Consider the following 22,702-nt stretch of genomic DNA (forward strand, 5'->3'; position numbering starts at 1 on the left):
TTGAACGAAAAGATAAGTAAAGTCACTCTGATGACAATTGTTATGTGAAATGTGCATATTTACCCCCAATTGTCATGGTATGGGAAATACATTTTTTTTTAAACTTGAAACCAATTTTATTGGATTCCTCGACCCCAAAAATGTACACTTTGACACCAAATTTGTCATTATAGCGATAACAGAAGCAAAGATATGGGCTCTAGAGTATTTCCGGCGCATTGGTGGCCATTTTTGAAAAAACATGTTTATTTCTGATACAAAGTGTGATCTCACTTGTGTCTTAGGATAAATTCATTTGTATGACCCTAAGGTACTTCCATACCAAAGGAGACCTTTGCATCATGACTTGAAGTCAAAGGCCTATTTTTTGGGCTTAACCTCCCTACTATCAAGGCTGTCACCTTCTTCCTTTGAAAGTATGTTTAAATTCAACTGATCAAAAAACTTTTTTAACTGGTCAGTATTTGGTTGCATTTCTGAATTATATAAATATTCAACAAATGACATGAATGTTTTGTGGATGGCTGTGGGATGTGAGGTGAGACCATTTTTTAAACTTTTGATTGCCTGGATGTTAAAACGTTGCACGTTTTTTCAATGTAAGCGCAAGAAGTCAGCTCAGTCTGCTTCCATCTATGTAATATGTATGTTTTGTAATGTGCATTAAATACTCAGCTCATCAGATCATTAATGTAGCTCTTTCAACATTTATTTTTTGTTGTCTATCATTGGAAAATTATTGACCTAAGACCCCCCAAATCTTCTCTCTAATACTGATAGTTGTTCAAGATAATTATTTTTAAGTCTAGCAGAAAAGGAGAAAACCCTTTGATGGACCCCCATAACATTTCCTGATTGGAAACAGAGTCCTGGTTTAATCTAATAAACTCACAACATTTGGAAAAAAGGAGGCATCATATGATTTTGGAGCATATGTATATTAACAAATCCAAACCTCTTTCCTTTTATTACAGTACAGCAATATGCAACTCTACCATCATCATCATAACCTGAGTGTTCAATAATAAATTTAGAGTTATGTTTGAATAGAATTGTCTCCCTGTGCGCTTCTGCACCAGAGAGAGCAACTTCCTGAAAGACACGTCTGACCCTGCATCTTTTTTAAGATGTCATTCAGATCATGTGTTTTTGGATGCGGTTGATTTTTGACTGCGGCTTATGGTCATGATCACTGTATCACGTGTTTGGGCTATAGGCACTATGAGATAGCGTTCAATGATGACTCATGTTCCCAAATTTGCGACCATGTCGGCGTTACGGTCGAAACTCCAATACCTCGAAAGGGGTGGAGCCCCTTCGCATATTCCCCGATCTAGATCTTCTGGCCAGAAGAAACCTACTTCGGTTGATAGCCTTGGTGACCTGAGGATCACAGTGAGCGCTTCCCCGCCGAGTCAACCTCCTCGGGCCCCTCACATCCTTTTTGACACTGCAAACCACAGAGCCTCCAAGAGAGCGCGCTGACCCTTCTCTGGGGGTGCCAGTTGTTTCTTTTGGGGCTCCACCGGAGGATCAAATGTTGGTTGCTGCATCGGAGGATCAGCTAATGTCGTCTGGGTATGAGGATTCTGCTGCGCTGCCCCCTTCGGGTGTGGCAGCATTGCCTGAGTCAGACCCAGAGCTCACGGCTCTGCTTTTCCGGGCCGCCGCAAGTGTCGGGATCGAGTGGTACCCTCCACCATGTCACGAACCTTTGCGGCTGGTCGACTGGTATCTCAAGGCGTCTCGTGCTGGTTCTTAGCGCCCCACCCCAGTGCCTTTCTTTCCGGAAGTGCATGATCAGGTCACTAGTTTGTAGACGACACCTTTTTCTGCCTTTTCCACCTTCATTACCCTCGGTGGCGGAGCACATGGAAACGTGGAGCTCCCCCCAGTGGAGTGGTCTGTGGCGATGCAGCTGTTTCCCAAGACCGCTACCTCATGGTGGGGTAATCCGCGTTTCCCCTACGGGTGTGTAAGTCTTTTCTTCCGACGAAAGTCACTGCATGCGCCAGGAGCGACACCTGGGGCTGAACCTGGCAGATATGCATGAGCCTGATGAAGTGCGGTTCCTCAATGCCCATTTCTTCGGCGACACTGTGGAAAACTTTGCCCAGCAGTTTAACCAGCCCAGAAGCAGATGGAGGCGATAAAACACATCCTGCCCCGACGACCAGCTGCTGCCTCCACTCAGTCGTTGGCTGCAGCGCCTCCACCTGCTTGTCGCCGAGGACACCCCCCTGCGTCCCTCTCCGCCCCTGCTCTGCCTAAGCAGCAGCCTCCACCCAGGCAGCAGGTGGCCGGCCACAAGAGGAGCCCAGCCTGTCCAGGCCCCAGCCAAACCAGACGGCAAGCGTAAGAGCAAGTGGCCTGGAGACACGCGACCCAGCAATGGAAGGAGTTGCTCTCCAGGAGATGGTGACCATACCACTCCCAACCCCGGAGGAGGGCCGGGTAGAGAATATTTTGTTTCAGTTTTTTTTCTCTGGGTCACAAGAGGGTGTGGATGGCAGTGAGCGACGCTTTCCTGCCTTGCCACTCCCATCCCCTTCTTTCATTGCCAGCGGGCAGCAGTGTGCGGCTCAGGGATGCCACCAGGCCACCCCACGCACCCTCTTACTCAACCTGGAACCAGGTAAGTGTTGCACAGCACACTCAGACTTCACTTCGAGCCACCTCAGTGCCTCCCCAAGCCGAGTCCCTGTGTTTCACCTCGCTGCTCCACACCGGGCACGTCTGTGGTCCCGTTGGTCCCGCTTGCACTGTGCTTGGGAGCCTGGCTAGTGCTCCCCAGCCCATCCCGCTGGCTTATCCGTACCATTTGACTCGGCTATGCGATTCAGTTCTCCCGGCGCCCACCCCAGTTCAGGGACATCTACTTCACCTCTTTGCAGAGCCCTGCCTTGCGGGCAGAGATTGATGTCCTACTGGCGAAGGACGCGGTCGAGTCGGTACCTCCAGCCGATATGAAGACCAGGTTCTAAAGCCCCTACTTTATTGTACCCAAGAAAGGCGGTGGGTTACGGTCAATCTTGGACTTGCGAACGTTGAATCGGGCCCTGAACAGAGCTCCCCTTCAAGGTGTTTTCGCATAAACACATTTTCAAATGCATCCGTCCCCTATATTGGTTTGCAGCGATAGACCTGTAGGACGCGTACTTTCATGTCTTTATTCTCCCTCGACACAGACCGTTTATTCACTTTGCAATCAAGGGGCAGGCATATCAGAATAAAAAGTCCTACCCATGGGGCTGTCCCTGTCGCCCCGCATCTTAACCCTCTGTGGTCTGAGGTGTTTTCTGGGTCCTGGAGGTGTTCTGACATGCTCTGACATTTGTGCTTATTTCTGTTACTTGTGACATTTTCATGGCTAAAGTCTTATTACATTGTATTCAGCACAAACTCTGCTACAGTAACATGTCAGCAGCATGTATGTAAAAGTTTGTAGTTTTAAGATAATAATGTTTATGCCTGGTTTGTGAAAAAACAAAAAAACAAATGTCATTGAAATAAGGTCATAAAACCCATAGTGATTATTTCTTCACAAGACTTTTGAAAATTGTATCACGTAGCCTAGAATATTTGCTCCAAAACTATGTGAAAATCATCTTGCATACTAATTTAGATAAGACAATATATTGATTTAAAATTTGTATGACGCGTTTTGTGTGAGAAAGCTTTATGCGAGGAGGTGTGAATCTCTCATTAATATGAATGCATTTTACACCTGAGAAAGACAAAGACCCTCCCCTAATGGCCCTATCAGGTGCTATCAGGCCCGATCATTATGAGGAGCCTTGCACAAAGAATGAGGAGAAATTAAAAAAAGAATGGCTTTTAGATTGTCTGGATTTATTTACAACACAACATAATCCAAAGATACACAACAAAGGACAAAAAGCACATTAGTAAACACACTGATCTAAAGACAAAGACTTAAACAGTCAGACACCTTTGTGCCATTCCTGAAACTATACCTGTCATGTCCAAGGTGTTTGACTTTTCATTTTACCATCTTCATGTACAGAGACTCATGTGAATGTTGAAGTCAGCAGGACTCATCCAGTGGCATCTGGTCCCTTTCTAAGAAATAAATAAATAAACACCTGTAAACATGTTGATATCAAGACAAACTATAGGGCTGCAAGATTCTGGGAATACATTTTAGATTTTTCAGTCACACACACACACACACACATATACATATATATATATATATATATATATATATATATATATATATATATATATATATATATATACATTCAGTATCATATACATTCAGTATCATATATATATATATATATATATACACATTTTAGATTTTTCACACACACACATATATATATATATATATATAAGTGTGTGTGTGTGTGTGTGTGTGTGTGAGAGTGTGTGTGTGTGTGTGTGTGTGTGTGTGTGTGTGTGTGTGTGTGTGTGTGTGTGTGTGTGTGTGTGTGTGTGTGTGTGTGTGTGTGTGTGTGTGTGAGAGAGAGTGAAAAATCTAAAATGTATTCCCAGAATACACACAAACACACACACACACTGTCGTTCAAAACTTTGGGGTCGGTATGAGTTTTAATGTTTTTAAAAGAAGTCACTTATGCTCACAAAGGCTGCATTTTTTTTTTTTATTAAAAATACAAAACAAACCCAGCAATATTGTGAAATAATATTTAAATGTAAATCAGCTGTTTTCTATGTAAATATATAGTAAAGTGTAATTTATTCCTGTGATCAAAGCTGAATTTTCTGCATCATTACTCCAGTCTTCAGTGTCACATGATCCTTCAGAAATCAGTATAATATGATGATTTGATGCTCAAGAAACATTTTTCAGTATCATCAATGTTGAAAACAGTTATTTACATTTTCATTTCAGGTTTTTTTGATGAATAGAAAGTTCAAAAGAGCAGCATTTATCTGAAAAAGAATCTTTTGTAACATTAAACACTACCATTCAAAACTTTGGGGTCAGTAAGAATTTATATTTATTTTTGGGGGGAAATTAATAAAATGGATCAATACTTTTATCCATCAAGGAGGAATTAAATTGATAAAAAGTGACAGTAAAGACATTTATAACAAAGGATTCTATTTCAAATAAATGCTGTTGTTTTTAACTTTATGTTCATCAAAGAATTCTAAAGAAAAAGGTACACAACTGTTTTCAACATTGATAATAATCATAAATGTTTCTTGAGCATCACATCATCATATTATACTGATTTCTGAAGGATCATGTGACACTGAAGACTGGAGTAATGATGCTGAAAATTCTTTGATCACAGGAATAAATTACGTTTTTTACTATATCTTCAAATAGAAAACAGCTGTTTTACATTGAAATAATATTTCACAATATTACTGGGTTTGTTTTGTATTTTTAATCAAATAAATACAGCCTTGGTGAGCATAAGTGACTTCTTTTAAAAACATAAAAAATCTTACCGACCTCAAACTTTTGAACGGCAGTGTATATATGTAAATGTATTTTGTAAATATATATATACAAACACCTAGTTTGTTGTGCCTTGTATATAGGCATGTGTAGGGCTGCATAAAATAATAACAATAGCCTAGATAGCTGCCTATAAATCGTTAAAAATGAACACTTCAGTAACACTAAACTAGACAAACATATATTGTTTGTCATATGTTACTTCAAATATTTCTATTCCTTATGAAATGAGATGAGTTTGGCGTGAAGCCTAATGTGTGGCGTGTTTTGCTTTTCAAAAACACAGCGTGACTCAGACCCAAACTCAGTGCGTGCAGCGATCAAGCCCGCTCCAAACTATGAAACATTATTGTTACATTATACATCTACGTTTGAGCAGATATCCACAAACACAGTATTTAACAGTAAACACAGGTCTAAACATGAAAATATTCACCATATTAGAATAAACACTCATACTAGCATACTTGTATCTCATTTCATAACATTTTAGGCTGGCACCAGTTTAGTAGCTACAATGTAAAGTTTATGCAACAATAAAACACTTACTATTATGTCTCTTACCTTAAAAATTGTTCTCATAATCAAAACGTGTCCTTCTGAGGTAAATCCAAGGTAAATCCACACCACAAACAGTCTTCCAAACTGATGAAAAGCAGAGAAATACTGGAGTCGCTGATTCTTGGTTTCGAGCTGATGAGGGCATTAACGTTCCTTCACGTGGATCATTTGAATGAGAACTGCTCGCGCGCGTGGGGGTGTGGTCACATTAAAGTTGATGAGCTCGGGCTGGAGAAACTGTACAGGTCGTTGCTTTCATACGGATTTCTTAAACCGAGAAAAAAAAATTTTCTTTCATTTTTTCATTTTAAAAAAGGAGACTTCAAGCTTGGTAAAGACATTACTTTCATGTGTGGGTGGCAAGTATTGGCTGAGTTACAGATCAGTTTCTGTCGCGTTTCAAATGAACTTCACATTGAGAGAGAAGACAGAACGTGCATCATGTTTTTTTTTTCTTTATTTTAGGAAAAACACAACTTTTTGTTTTTATTATTAGTGTACACAAATAAAAGAAGACATTTAACAGTTTTTACTTACTACATCAGCTGGATCCGTTGCTCCTCGGAATGAAACTACCAGCACTTTTGGTAAATTTTCCAGGGTTATTAGATAGTATTATTCCTCACAGCGTAGGGATACGCTGTGTACACAGCGGTAGTAAGATACTTACTAAACTTGATCTGTTTTATTATCCAGCTGGTGGGCGTTGGCATGTTTGAATGGCTTGCCTTAGATCATTTGCGTTTGAATACCGCGCGCTCTCCGTGGGCGTGGCACATTAACACGTAATTAGGTATAATGAGCTGGAAAGAAAAAGACTGACATCTCTCTCTTTTCATACAGATTACATAAACTGAGAATATTTGTTTTTTATATAAATTAATTCATTTAAAAGAAGAGAGTTCAAGCTTCATTATGGAAAAACACTCGTGCCTGTATGACAAGTATTTGCGGAATTACAGTAAATTTTCGGACGCGTTTCAGAATAGACTTAACTGACAGAGAGATGGCAAAACTAGCATCATGTTTGTTTTTCTTTATTTGACTAAAAGCACAATACTTTGTTTATATTGTGAGTATACACAAAAAAAATACACAGTTAACAAGAGCAAATGATGTATAACACTAACACATAAGATTAAAATCAACTGAGTATTTTGAGTCTCTTTTGCACTGATAAGAAAAAAAGCGAGACTATCGCGCCGGCGCGATAGCAGACCTCAGAGGGTTAAGAGGATTTTGGGAAAATGGCTGAAAAATCATATATAAAGTAACTTTTAAGATGATTTAATGGTTTATCACTTTCGACCTATAGGTGGCGCAGTTACGAAATCGATGTGATGTGGGTGGAGTGAGGTGACAATGACACATACAAAGTTTGGTTTCAAAATGTCAAGGCATTGCAGAGATAAAGCCTGAATAGTCATTTTGGCAGCATGCCTCAACTTTGATGCTGCGGTATACGAAAATGGTTTCGTCTATCAACACGAAATCCATAACTTTTAGTCGGCACGGTCTGGAGAAGATACGATTCGATTTTGGTGAAAATCGGACAAACGGTCTAGGAGGAGTTCGAAAAAGTAGGTTTTTAATAAAAAACAAGATGGCGGACAGGAAGTTTGGCTGACTTTGGCAAAATTGGTATCTTTGTTTTTGGCATAACCCAAGGAATCAATTAAGACCAGAGTCATTACAATAGGCAAATTCATTCAAAAGTTATTAGCATTTTTGTATATTTAATTATAACTTTTGACCAAAAGGTGGCGCTCTCTCGAAATCTTTTGAGTACCTTCAGGCGATGGTGCTGGTGGAAAATTCTGAGTTTCACAATGTTACAGCAATGCATTTGTTAAGTATAGCATTTTACATCACAAAACTGTATTGAAGTCAATGGGAATTTCATGTTTTGTTCTATTATAGCGCCACCAAGAGGCAAAATCTCACAATTCTTTTTATGTGTCCTCAGAGTGAGCCCATACATGTGTGTGCCAAATTTGGTGAAAATATCTCAATTCGCTTCAAAGTTATAGACATTTATATGAAAAAACACGTCAAAAATGACTGACACGTGACTTTGATTGAATTTTACTACCCCTTACTATCCATATTTTGATATTTGGGACATAGCATTTCGTCAACAAGCTACGGTTCCAAACTTCTGACGGTGGTTTCGTCTCGATCGTACTAACGGTTTCGAAGATATCGGCAAATGTTTTTTACGCAGGGTTATAATCATTTGAAAAATACATTTTACCACTAGGTGGCGCTGTTTCGAAACTTCTCAGGCTCCTTCAGGGCATCGTACTGATGACCCATACCGAGTTTCGTAACAATTCGTTCATGAGTTCAGAAAATACATTTTAGCACATAATTCAAAATGGCCGACAGCCAAAATGGCCGATCTAGGAAAATTGGATATTGCTCGACTCATCGTGACGCCCTGAATCTAACGAGACCACTTTTATGATTTTTGGACAAACCATTCAGAAGTTATAAGCAAAAATAGCCACTTTCTGTATCTCCGGACCAGTAGATGGCGCTGCGCCGAAACGTAGCATGTAGCCTCAGGTCATGCTTGTGATGACAGATACCAAGTTTGGTCTTAATAAGATAAAGCGTTGCGGAGATACAGCCTTACGTCTGTTTTTGCAAGCGCTACGTATAATCTGTTCGTGCGTTTATCGAAAATGGTTTGACGAATCAACTTGAATTCCATAACTTTTTGTTCCCACTGCCTGAAGATGATCTGGTGCGATTTTGGTGAAAATCGGAAAAACCGTCTAGGACGAGTCAGAAAAAGTAGTTTTTTTGAACAATTCAAAATGGCGGCCATATTTTTATGACGGAAAATGACGACATAGGGTGCAATCGAATCGTCATGAGCTCCGGAATCAGAGGAAAAAACAATTTTGTTTATAGGCCTTACGGTTCAAAAGTTATTAGCATAATAAAAGTGACATTTTTGACAGGTGGTGGTGCTAGAGGCAATGAGTTAGAGACACCAAAATTGGTGTATTTAATGTTGGGACTTTCCTCTATCAGAATGTCAAACCAAAACAACTTTCGCGCAAAGGGTTCTATGGGCTGCCATAGACGCCCAGTCGGAAGAAGAAGAAGAATAAGAACCGGAACAATTACAATAGGTGCCCGCACCTTCGGTGCTTGGCCCCTAATTTAAAAAATTAACTCAGTCGCAAAAATTTAACAGGCTCTTCAAAAATGCTTCATTCTTTGTTAATGTTTTTCAAAGATTTGTTTTCGCAAATCGTGGATTCTGAATGCACTGCCACAGATTTTCCTTACGCTTCGCAGTTTTTCGTTTGCTGTTTAGAGACAAACCTCTCGTGGGGGTGGGCTTAACAGTGATTTACTCTGATTGGATAGTGAGCTTTTGATGGACAGTTGCTCACTGACCTGGAAGTACAGGTGTCACTCAGTGGCGTGCATATTGGAAAGCTCTTGCGGTTATTGGGATCAATCGGTTTAGCAATTATTTAATCAGGATGGTTACTTATTTACTTATTTATTTACTTATTTACAGCTCAGCTTACAAGGCTTACTTGTGGGCAAGCCGCTTCCTCTTTGCATGCCATGGCGTTGCTCCAGGTCCACCAGGCCCAGGCACTCATGAACATGCATGAGGGTAGTTCGGACCGTGAGCTCATGGGTGAGCTCCGCACTGCAACTGACCTCGCCCTCCGGGCGACGAAGGTTGCAGCTCGCGCGGTCGATTCGGCGATGTCCACACTTGTGGTCCAGGAGCGCCATCTCTGGCTCAACCTGGCCGATATGAGAGAAGCGGACAAGGTTCGGTTACTGGACTCTCCCATTTCCCAGGTTGGGTTATTCGGCGACGCTGTGGAGAACTTTGCCCAACAGTTCTCTACAGCTCAGAAACAGACGGAGGCCATCCGGCACATCCTGCCTCGGAGGGACGCTGCTGTCTTCACCCGCCCGCCGAGGTCAGATCCTCCGCCTGTTCGTCGCCGAGGGCGTCCGCCCGCAGCCGCCTCAGCTCCCGCCGGACCATCGCAGCAGCCTTCACCCAGGTTCCGGCGTGGAGCCGGCTGCGGAAGGGGCGCCCAGCCTGCTCCAGACGCTGCCAAGCCAGGTGGTAAGCATCAGCGCAAAAGGAAACGCTGAACCTGGACGGGCTCTCAGGGATGGAGGAGTTGCTCGTGGAGTGGTCGCCGATCCACTCCCTCTGGCTGGTTGGAGGACCGGCTGGAGTTTTTTGATATGTGTGTGTCTGTTCCGCCGCTGGCCCCTATAAAAACGGGGTCAGCGGTACCCACATATTCAGAAAAAGAGCAAATTTTCTGTTCCTGAGTCCCAATTGGACCAGTCTGGCGGTGTGACCCTGTAATAGCCTTACATCCCCCAGCTTCCCTTGGTCGCCAGCAGGCAGCTGGGGGCGTTCGAGGACCCGGTCATCCGCCTTCTCACGTCCCCCTGCCACTAGTGGAGACAGGTAAGTGTTGCACTGCACACTAACACCACTGTCTCTACTTTGCTGCCCCACCCCAGGCTCGGCTACCCCGCTCAAGTCAGTGATAATCATCACATTAGGTGTTGAGCAGACGTGCTCCTGAAAATTCAGTGATATTCATCGCACCGAGTGTGGAGCAGTGCTCCTGACTTGTGCGTGCTTATCTTATCCTGCTGGCGAAGGATTTGATATAGCCGCTCCTCCAGCCGGTACAAAGGCCAGTTGTGAACTCGTTCTTCGTGCTACTAGGTGTGGGTCGTGACCATCTTGGCCCAAGATTGGTCTGCAGCTCCGACCTGAAAGACATGTGCTTTAGATCTCTACCTTCCGCACCGCAGGCCATCCTGTGTGTGGCATGTAAGGGTGGAGTATCAGTACAGTGTCCTTCCCCTCGAGTGCTCCAGAGCCCGTTGGGTCTTCAGGTCAACTGGAAGAGAGTAATCTCACCCACGGGCTCTGGTATCTCTTTTTCAGTTTTGGAGATGGACTCGGTCTAACACGTCTCTCCAATGAGAATGTGTTCAGCTGGTGTTGAAGTGAGAAAGGGTCCCACTGAAAGAACTTTATGGTCTTTGGCAGCCTTTGGCTTCCTCCGTATGTGACCGCTTCAGCGCTAGCTTCATGATCGAGTCCCGAGGTGACCGTGGCAGAGCAGCTCACCCTGTGTGACTATAGTTCATCCCGGTCTGCTGCCAAACCCTCTTCAACAGAGGGGCCATGTACAAAGGGCGTGTTTTAACGGGGGCCTGGGCGACCCCCGACTACACGGTCATTCGTGCCTCGAGTTGTTAGACATTGCGACCGTTACGTAAGCTTCCCTTGCATGTCACAACTCACCCGTTGCCTCCTCCTTGGAGTCAGAAGCTTCTGAGGACGCTTTGTTCCACTCTTACCGCTTTACTCAATCGTGCCGCCGTCGAGCCTCACGACAGTTATAGCCAGGGCAAGTGGAGACTCCATCCCCTGGGTCCAGCTGGGTCATGACCATTCCGGGGCCGCTCAGTGGCCCCCCCGGTTTCATCTTTCCGCCAGTGTTTGTGTAAACCGAGCGGATTACCCTTGGACAAACACTGGGTCTCAGCTGCCCCAGGGGCCCGCAGAAATGCGTTTAACCCCAGTGAGCCTTCTAAAAGTGACTGCGACTCATGGTCGCCTTGCGCCTGCTCAAGTCAGTGAAATCATCACACTTCATGTTGAGCAGAATTGCTCCTGAAACTCAGTGAAGTTCATCGCACTCAGGTGTTGAGCAGCAATGCTCCTGTAGCTCAGTGAGTTCATCACACTCAGGTGTTGAGCAGAAATGCGCCTGTAGCTCAGTGAATTCGTCACACGCAGTGCTGAGCAGAAATGCTCCTGGTGCTCAGTGAAGTTCTTCGCACTCAGGTGTTGAGCAGGAATGCTCCTGAAGCTCAGTGAACTTGTCACACTCAAGTGCTGAGCAGAAAATGCTCCTGAAGCCCAGTGATCTTCACATGTTGTGTTGAGCAATGCTCCTGTCTTTTGCGCCCGTCGCTTGCACCTACGTGCTAAGTCAGGAGAGGAACAGGTCTTCATAGTTGCCCCTTATTGGCCCAACTAGACCTGCTTCCCATCGACAGCCTTCCTGACTTCCCCTGAGAACTCTTTCAGGGACGGGGCACGATGGCACCCGCGTTCTTCCCCCGGAGATTCCGGGCGGTCTTACATCTGAACGCGGAGGTTCAGGTGGCTATCACAGGGACATGTGATAGTTACCATCACTTCTGCGAGCACCCCTAGAAATCGGTAGCGTGCTTACGCCTTTAGAAGTGGAACCTAGTCGTTGAGTGCGTCTTCTCTCCAGAGGAGATCCTGAAAGCTTTCGATCACTTCAGTGCTCTCTTTCCTGCAAAATGGGTTGGAGTAGGCTGTTTTCCTTCACCCTCAAAATGATGCTGCCTCGGTGTTTAAACGACGCTCATCGTGTTGCAGAAGTGTGCAGAAGCACGTTCTGATCGTCAGGTTCCTGAGGAGCAAGGTCTTGTAAATCCTTGCGTCCCTCTTTATCCTCTTGGGCCTTGTCCCTGGTGCGACTGCACTGCAGAGACCGCCCCTGAGCCACTGCAGGCAGTGAGTGAAAATTCTGTTATATCAGTTCTCCTGCTCGCGTGGTCTCTGGTGGCTGGACGACACCTAGTTGAACCGCTGCTTCCCGTGGGCTCCCTTCTCATGAAGCCAGTTTAACCGTGAGCCCGGTTCAAGTGTCGGCTTGCTGCGCCATTCCCCTCCTATGGACTGGATACGTGCGCTTTTCTACTCCAGTTGAGTTCCCTTAAATTTGAACCCTGTTGAACTCCTCCACACCCCTCCGACGTCGGACGTGCGGAACGTCTGGTGTTAGGCCTACCACTCGTAAGCAGTGTGGAACCTGTGTTAGGCTGGGTCCATTTGTTGCGGTCCTTACGGCGACCCCATATGTGTATTCTTCCACGATACGGCTCCCTGCGGCGAGCCCGTGTCTTCCCTCGGCAGAGTCTCTATGCCGTCACTGTCCGGTGTGTCTCCCCCCGTCTTAGGCTGGAGCCACCCCAGTGACATTCCATATGTTAGACTGCCCGGTTTCCGCCCAGTTCATATGTGTATTTTCCACGTTACCTCCCTCTGGGTTGGATGTGGCTTCCGCAGCGTCCCTTCCTTCCAATGTACGGGGAACGCTTTCCCAGTGGTCCTGTAGGAACAGCAGTGACTTCCCTGGCCTAAGCCCTGTCCTTCCCCGCCTTAAATTTGCGGGGGCATCAGGAGGCTTGCAACCCTGTAGGAGGGAACGGAGGACGTAGTCCCCTTGCCACTACCGCTGGACCACCGCTGACCCCAGGTTACTCTCGGCTCCTCAGCGAAAAGCAACTAGTGCGTGCATCCACTTCCGTATTTATACCTGCGCCGCGGGGGCGGAGTGTGTGATGCAAATCACGCACGCCAAATTCCATTGGCTCGTTCAATAGTAATCGAAGATGATAGGCTCCCTATCGATGATAGGCATACGCAACCAGGACGTTTTTGTGATTCACAACCAGAGACTATCTTACATCTTTTTTGGCATTGTGATAATACAAGAAAACTTTGGCAAGACATTTGCCAGTTCACTGTAAACTATATAAAGACTCTGAGCTTTATTTCAAGGATGTTTTGTTTGGGTTTTTCATTTTTGAGAAGCAATATGAGAATATTTTTTTCTTTGCAACTTAATTATTTTGCTTGCAAAATTTTTTCTCACTTTCAAAATGATGTTAAGATCTATATCAAATCATTATCTACCTCTTCTAACAAAAAGGCTACTACATCTTTGAACTAAAACGTTTTTGTATAATTATTATTATTATTATTATTTTTATTTTTTACCTTTGTTTGTATTTATTTGTTTGTCTTTCTTTCTCTGAATTCAAATGTGATGTAATATCTATCAGTCCCTGAACCTCTGGCTCTCTTTTCTGGCTTATGGATCTTCATTTTTGTATTCTGTAAGTAAATGTTTAATAAAAAAAATAATTAAAAAAAGCTCTCGCGGTGATTTGTATGCAATATGTCGTGCTTTGTATTACTAAATATGTAAATAATTTGTCCTTCAAGGCAGCATGAAGTAAGTTTGTGTTACTGAAGTAATGTTAACCAATAACGTCGATAAAATGTTTTATTCATGTAGGTCTACAGTGTGCAACAGTTCGTTGCAGGTTGTTATTGTCACTCACAAGTATACAATGCACAGTGTAAAATAAAGCCAGAACTGTTGCACACTGTACATGAATAAAACTTTTATCGATGTTATTGGTTAATGGGTGGTGATGGCACAGTGGATAAGACACATGCCTTTGGTGTGAGAGACCTGGGTTCGAATCCACTGTGAGCCACCAATGTGTCCCTGAGCAAGACACTTAACCCCTAGTTGCTCCAGTGGCGTGCAACCTCTGACATATATAGCAATTGTAAGTCGCTTTGGATAAAAGCGTCAGCTAAATGAATAAATGTAAATGTAAATTCAGTAACACGAACTTACTTCAAGCTGCCTTGAAGGACAAATGGAGGAGGAAGATGATGCCGCTCCATGTCTCTCCTGAGAGCTCATCTTTACAGACAGAGACGATCGAAGGTCAAATATTATTTACATATTTAGTAATACAAAGCACAACGTATTGCATACAAACAGAGAATGTCTAATAGAAGAGAATTGGCACTGTCTGGTTACTTCCGGTTTCTGGACTGGCTGCAGTAACATGTCTCTGTCCATGCGGGGGCGCTCGCAAGCAAATGCAGAATGAATGGGAGTCTATGGGGTTCCACCCCCAGAAATTCACTTTTCTCAAGATTTTATTTTTTGTCAAGTAATTTGAAAGTTGCATTCAAAAGGGTGGGCTACCAAGATTGTATACAATGGGGCTAATAGGAAGTTCCAAGGCTCTTCGTTAGACGGGCTCTGATACAAATCACCGCGAGAGCTTTCCAATATGCGCGCCACTGAGTGACGTCTGTACTTCCAGGTCAGAGAGCACCTGTCCATCAAAAGCTCACTATCCAATCAGAGTAGCTCACTGTTAAGTCCACCCCCACGAGAGGTTTGTCTCAAAACAGCAAACGAATAACTGCGAAGCGTAAGTGAAATCTGTGGCAATGCATTCAGAATCCACGATTTGCAAAAACGAATCTTTGAAAAACATTAACAAAGAATTAAGCATATTTGAAGAGACTGTTAAATTTGTGTGACTGAGTTAATTTATTTTCATTTCCATTGTTTTTCTTCTTTTGTAATGGCATATTTTGATAGTTTCTGAAAAAGTTACGTTCAGTTTTATAAAGTTACGTTCAGCTTTATAAAGTTACGTTCATTTTTTTGGAAACAAATGTAATTCCATATGTCTGTTGCTTGCATCTAAACAACAGCATTTCTTGTCAGATTTCTGAGATGTCTCACAAGTCTCATACAGTCACTTAGATGAGCAAAATCACATGCCATTGCCTTCATCTGATTGTTGCCAGGTGGTAACATCCTGGTTGGGATCTTTTGGAATAATGTACAAAGCAGCAGGTGATACCTGCCTGATCTCATGAAATGCATCTCTATAGCATGCATTGTATTTATCATGCAATTTATAGGCACAAATTAGTTTTTATGTGCATGTGATAAATACATTGCACAATAAATACAATGCATGCTATAGAGATGCATTTTATGAGATCGTGTTGGGGCTACACACAGAAATAGCAGAAGGTTTGACTTTAACATATTTTGATCTTCTGGTGTTATAAAAGTAAATGGTATCTATCTTACCTCTATTACTTCACAGTGGCTTTTTTTTAAATACATTGAACTCTTATCTTAAAAGATCTTAAGAATAACCTGTCTCCTCAAGATATGATCTATTTAAGATTAAAGTTTGGAAATTAGCGACTTCTGTTGACATAATGGGCCCTATTTTAACGATGTAAGTGCATGGTCTAAAGCGCACAGTGCAAGTGCACTTAGGGGGTGTCCAAATCCACTTTTGCTAGTTTAACTGGAAAAATGGTCGGCGCACCCGGTGCATGGTCTAAAAGGGTTTTCCCTATTCTCTTAATGAGTAATGGGTGTGTTTTGTGCATAACGTGCAAAAAACCAATCAAAGTCTCATCTCCCATTCCATTTAAAAGTCAGTTGCGCTCGCGTTATGGCGGATTCGCTACTTACATGGCGGAATTTGCAAATGAAAAGACTGAGCGCTTCTGCAGAGAGGAAACGGATCTGCTTGTGTGTGAGGTTAAAGAGCGCAAGCAGACCATATACGGGACAGACCGGATTCCACCATATCTACCATATGAACACAATATTAATCTTTTACAATGTAATCCTTTTATTTTTAATATTTGGCATGTTTGTGTGCTGCTGCACGACTCTCTGTGTGTAATAAGCAGAGTGTAAGCACGTTGTGCACCCAGCTATAGGCGCATAATAATAATGTGTCCTTTAAATAACAAAAAAAGTACTGTGCCATTGACTTTAGACCAGGTTTTTGTTGGTCAATGGTGCAGTCTATTTCAGTTGCCTCAAAATAGCAACGTGCCAACAATTCACCCGAACACAACTCATTTTCAGACGAGCACGCCCATGGGCACACAGATGGGCGGAAATGCATTTGCTATTTAAACAACGTGGCGCAGGACGTGACAATTATAACAGCGTCAGGCTGAAACTAGCAAAAAAAAACAATACATTGCTGCATTGCGCCGGGTGTATGATAGGGCCCAGAATGTTCACCAGTATCAGCTTATGTTGAAATTGGCTATCATAATGGCCCACCCACAGATGATAATGTCAGCTAAGCCCTGATCTCTTTGTATCACATTCGCCAGCTTTCATTTTCTTTTCTGGATTATTTTATCAAAAACATGATGTTTTTACTGCCTTGTAAGCATATGTATTTCCATGAGGAAATGCAAATCTAGTTTTTATTAATATAAGTATCCAGGCCTAGTGATGCCTCTCAAGGGAATTTATATAAATACAGGGAGTGGTAAAAATATATCTAGGGAGAAGAACGGAGCAGAACAGATGGCTGTGAGAAAGAGGAGCAGGAGGATGGGCGAGCGACATCTCACCCCTCACTCGCTCAGTTGACAGCTCCCATCCTCCACCTCCTCCCTAGTGCAAAGCAAGCTGGGTAATTTTACTTGTGTACAATCCAACCCCAGGCGGAACTCTGTAATAAGCATGGCACAGAAGCACAGGTAAATAAATCTGTGTGATGAAGCACCACACACCACAAGGATGACAAGTACCTCCACTACTGGCTCCAAACAGCATTTCAGTATCTATATCTGCCATGGTGCGCAGTTCAAATGAAGATGTTCATTTTGGGATCTAACAACAAAATGTCAGAGTGGAAAAAGACTCAAAATGTCCAAGCAACTAAATTTTTTACAATAAAATAAGGATGCAGGTGAGGTGTTTAACCAAGATCCTGAAAAAAAAGTAAATCTGCTCTGTCTTTCCCCCCAAACAATGCAAAAACGCTTCACCAAATTTGTTGGCAATCCTAAGAGTATATGTGAGGAATAACAGCATCTTAGAAAACGAAACACTCTGAACAACCAGGGTACCTGGGGTTTGGTGGAGGCTGGGGGCAGTGTTGGGGGATGCTCGTCGATTGCCGTGGTTACCAAAATGGGGGAGAGACGGGAGGGAGCTTCAGTGAGTGAAGCATTGTCGTAATTGGGAGAGGAGGTATAAAGACCATCCTCAAATGCATTCGTGTCCTTCAACAAGGAGTCTAATTCTGGTTCAGGGTCATAGAGATCCCCTAAGAGAAAAAGAGAGAGAAACTATGGTTGGTTTTTAATCAAATTAGCATTTAAACTCCAGACCTGGAAATTTTCTGAAATCGCTACTTATACTCTACTCCATGTGGGGGCATTTGGACACCTCAGGACTTTATTGTTAAATATATATAATTTACATACACTATCGGTCAAAAGTTTGATGTTTTTAAAAGAAGTCTCTTATGCTCAGCAAGGCTACATTGATTTCAACAGTAATATTGATTAAATAACTGTTGTCTGTTGTATATATATATATATATATATATATATATATATATATATATATATATATATATATATTGTCATCAAGAGAGCATTTTTAACATAATTTCTGTGATGATGTCAAAGCTGAATTATCATTGCTTGAAAATAATTTTTGTTGCTTAATTTTTTTGTCAAAACTGTGATACACCACCAAAAACGTGTTGGAAGAGTAAGATAAAAATAATAAATAATGCTTTTATTGAGCAAGGATGCAAATAAATTGATCAAAAGGGACAGTAAAGACATTTAAAATGTTACAAAATATTACTATTTTCAAATAAATGCTGTTTTTTTTCTTTTTATTCAAAATATCCTGGAAAAAATTCTATTACTGTTTTCACAAAAATATTAAGCCTTTTCTGAAGGATTTTTGAAGGACCATGTGACACTGATCAACAAAGGATTTTAAATGCACATTTTCACACATTATATTTCATTAACAAGATGTTACATTTAAATTGATGGAAACTCTTCCATCCTCTGCAGCAGTCAAGTCATTCTACATTCAGCATCTTCAAACATAATGTCGCATTATGCTATGACAGTGAGCACAAGAAAACTTTCTTCATGGTGCTACAATTGAATGCATAATCTGAAAATAAAGGTCTGTGCTTTTGTTTAAAAGGGCTGTATTTTACTGAAGTTTTTTAGTTATTCTAAATGGTGTGGTACTCGCTATTGTTTGTCTGTTAGGTGAGAGTGTTAGTAGCGGCGGGCTGAAAAAATCATGTCATTCACACTCACAGTAACTAGAATTTAAATCCCTGCTGAACAAGGCTCAGTAAAATGTTGAATAGATGCAATACGTTAGGTGTTGCACATATACAGTATCTCTAATCTTTGTGTTCTAAATGTTTTAGAAATTATTGGAGCTAGGATCGTCCATGACTCAAAAAAATATGTTGCTTTAAAGCACATCATCATGTGCTCGGAATGGGTATAAGAGCATTTGTGCCACTCTGCATTGGAGACTTTCAGACTTTTTTCGCAATCAAGAAATATGGCTTTTATATTTTTCCACCTAATCTATCATCTTATCTATCATGTCTGTTGTCCTGTTAAAATAAATTTACATTTGCATTATCGCCAACAATTTTGTGTAAATATTTTCAGCATTTTATCAGATTTGTAACAATTTGTTTATAAGCCTGTTGTCAACTAAACACAGACTTAAAGGTCCCTGCAGCTTGCAGGTTTAATTTTTGAAAGTGAAGAATTGAATGGGATCCCCAAAAATGAAATTATGTCATCCTTTACTCACTCTCAAGTTGTTCCAAACCTGTATGAATTTCTTTCTGCTGAACACAAAAGAGTGGAGGTGGGCAGCTGTTGACCTCAACTGGGGATATCGTCAGACGGTGGAAGGGATACTTCGAGGATCTCCTCAATCCCACCGACACGTCTTCCATTGAGGAAACATAGGCCGAGGGCTCGGAGGTGGACTCGTCCATCACCCAAGCTGAAGTCACCGAGGTAGTTAAGAAAAAGCTCCTTGGTGGCAAGGAAGGGGAGTGCATGGGATCCGTCCTGAGTACCTCAAGTCTCTGGATGTTGTGGGGCTGTCTTGGCTGACACGCCTCTGCAGCATCGCATGGCGGTTGGGGACAGTACCTCTGGTGCACTGGTAGACCGGGACGGTGGTCCCTCTTTTCAAGAAGGGGGACCGGAGAGTGTGTTCCAACAACAGGGGGACTGTCACACTCATCAGCCTCCCCGGGAAAGTCTATGCCAATGTACTGGAGAGGAGAATTTGGTTGATAGTGGAACCTTGGATTCAGGAGGAACAGTGTGGTTTTTGTCCCAGTCGTAGAACACTGGACCAGCTCTATACCCTCTCCAGGGTGCTGGAGGGTTCATGGGAGTTTGCACAACCAATCAGCATGTGTTTTGTGGATTTGGAGAAGGCATTCGACTGTGTCCCTCGCGGCACCCTTTGGAGGGGGCTCTGGGAGTATAGTGTCCGGGGCCCTCTACTAAGATACAACTGGAGAAGGAGCTTGCTTCGCATTGCCGCCAGTAAGTCAGACTTGTTCTGGGTTGGTTCTGTTCATATTTTTTATGGATAGAATTTCTAGGCGCAGCCAGCGGCCGGAGAGGGTCCGGTATGGGGACCACACAATTTCGTCTCTGCTTTTTGCAGATGATGTTGTCGTGTTGGCCTCATCAGACCAGGACCTTCAACATGCAGTGGGAAGGTTTGCAGCTGAGTGTGAGGTGGCTGGGATGAGAATCAGCACCTCCATGTCCGAGGCCATGGTTCTCAGTTGGAAAAGGGTGGTGGAGAGTTTCTGCCTCAAGTGGAGGAGTTCAAGTATCTCAGGATCTTGTTCACGAGTGAGGGAAGGATGGAACGGGAGATTGACAGACCGATCGGTGCAGCTTCTGCAGTAACATGGTCGATGTACCGGTCTGACGTGGTGAAAAAGGAGCTGAGCTGTAAGGCGAAGCTCTCGATTTACTAGTCGATCTAAGTTCCTACTCTCAGCTATGGTTATGAGCTGTGAGTCCTGACCAAAAGGACAAGATCCTGGATACAGGCGGCCGAAATGAGCTTTCTCCGCAGGGTGGTTGGGCGCTCCCTTGGAGATAGGAGCTCAGAGTAGAGCCGCTGGTCCTCCACATCGAGAGGAGCCAGCTGAGGTGGATCAGGATGCCTTCCGGGGGAGGTGTTCCAGGCGCGTCCCACAGGGAGGAGACCCCGGGGAAGACCTAGGACACGCTAGAGAGATTGTGTCGGTATTCCCCCGGAAGAGCTGGAGGAAGTGTCTATGGAGAGGGAAGTCTGGACCTGCGACCTGGCCCCGGATAAGCGGAAGAAAATGGATGGATGGATGGATGGATGAACACAAAAGAAGATATTTTGAAGTTTGTCATTAACCAACAATTGTTTTTCCATACTATGGAAGTCAATAGCCTCTTTCACGTTATAGGAACTATCAACCAGGGTCAAGTCAAGTCAAGTCATCCTCATTTACATAGCGCTTTTAACAATGTAGATTGTTTCAATGTAGGGTGGTTTCATGTGAACTAAATGTTCCCCTTTTAATTTCACAGTGCGGCGGACATTTATTTTGACAGCGCTGACAACATCAGAGCCTCCGAAGAATAAGAAGAACATCAGAGCCTGAGCACACAGTGCTCACATTCTCCGTCTTAATTAGTTTACGATCTGTCTAACAGTCCTGTCTAATATGTTATTAGATAGAACTGTTATACAAAAAAAGTAGACAGTATATGAAAAAGTATTTATTTTTGCCGTGTGGATGATGACCAATGACGCTAGCTGAGCAGAAATACATAATAATTTTTTGCTTGGTCAACTCAAAGCTGCATTGGATTTTCTCCTTAGTGTAAATGTTGAGAGGTCCATCTAATACTGTTTCCATGTTCGTAGAGTTAGTTTCTGGAACAAATATATAGGCTATATTCTGTGTGTACACAGCTTTTTTTTAAATGCCGGGTGCTGGTGTTTCGCGTACGTTCGACCAATCAGCGTACACCTCCGTCACTGGTAGTTCCTATTGTGCTGTGTCTAGAACTAAAATCGTTCCTAGTTCCTGCGGTGCGAACACACCAAAAAGCCGGTACTTCCACCATTAGTTCTAGTAACTATGAAAAGGTTCCTCCAGTGCGAAAGCCCCAAATGGGGCCCATCAATTGTTTGGTAACCCATATTCTTCAAATATCTTCTTTTGTGTTCAGCAGAAGAAATAAATTCATACAGGTTTGGAACAACTTGAGGGTGAGTAAATGATCCCAGAATTTTCATTTTGGGTGAACTACCCTTTTAAGACATATTAGTATTGTAACTTGTAAGGTAAAATAAAAATTTCTGTCTTCATTTTTGTAGTTACCTTTAAATAATAATAATTAAAAATATATACATTATTATTCAAATAATAAAAAAAAACTGTGAATATAAATGTGAACGCAGACACTATCACAACTAAAAATAGTCCTATCCTTTTTTTCTCTCGGTTCAATCTGATCAGTAAAAGAAGTCTTAGTTGGTTCTTGTAAAGATTGAAGCCAATTGTGAACACCCAATGCACTATTGCCATTGAGAGGGGTTTCTTTGTTATTTTGACTGGATGTTTACAAAATAATTTAAAAAAGAAAGATACAATCACAGAACCATGAACATGCGAGTACGTTGATAATAATTATATACATTTTCATTTAAAATCTCAGGGTTTTTTTTTTTAAGAAAATATTTTTAATGTCAAAGAGGATTGGCTGATAAAAAACGTTTGGGAATCCCTGCCACGGAGAAAAGAAAATCATACAAGTCTGAAGCAATATGTAACTGAGCAAATGTCAACAAAATTGTCCTTTTTGGTAACACTTTATTTCGATAGTCTACTTTAGAGTGTTAGTAGACTGTTAGCTTAATATCTGCTACCACTTTATTCTGATGGTCCCCCGACAGACTATAAGTAACTTGTCAACTGCAAGTCAACTTATTCTACTAACCCAAACCCTAACACCTAACCATAACCTAACAGTCCATTAACAGTCCACTAATACTCTAATGAGAGTTAGTTGACATGTAGTTGCAAAGTTACTTATAGTTAGTAGAATGTCTAAAGTGGACTATCAAAATAAAGTGGAACCTAATTTTTCTG

At 42.5% G+C, this 22,702-nt stretch overlaps 1 protein-coding gene across 2 annotated transcripts in view; it reads right to left on the reverse strand.

Annotated features, from left to right (window-relative positions):
• draxina (dorsal inhibitory axon guidance protein a) overlaps positions 1-22,702 on the reverse strand; it is a 92,286-nt gene that overhangs the window by 45,760 nt on the left and 23,824 nt on the right. For both annotated transcript variants that reach the window (XM_077202818.1, XM_077202819.1), the window contains exon 3: positions 17,595-17,794. In XM_077202818.1, the coding sequence (XP_077058933.1) occupies positions 17,595-17,794 (200 nt within the window). The remainder of the gene's footprint in view (positions 1-17,594; positions 17,795-22,702) is intronic.

This window comes from Siphateles boraxobius, unplaced genomic scaffold, assembly GCF_051911475.1.
Source record: "Siphateles boraxobius isolate OS27281-9 unplaced genomic scaffold, OSU_SipBor_1 5, whole genome shotgun sequence".
NCBI lineage: Eukaryota > Metazoa > Chordata > Actinopteri > Cypriniformes > Leuciscidae > Siphateles > Siphateles boraxobius.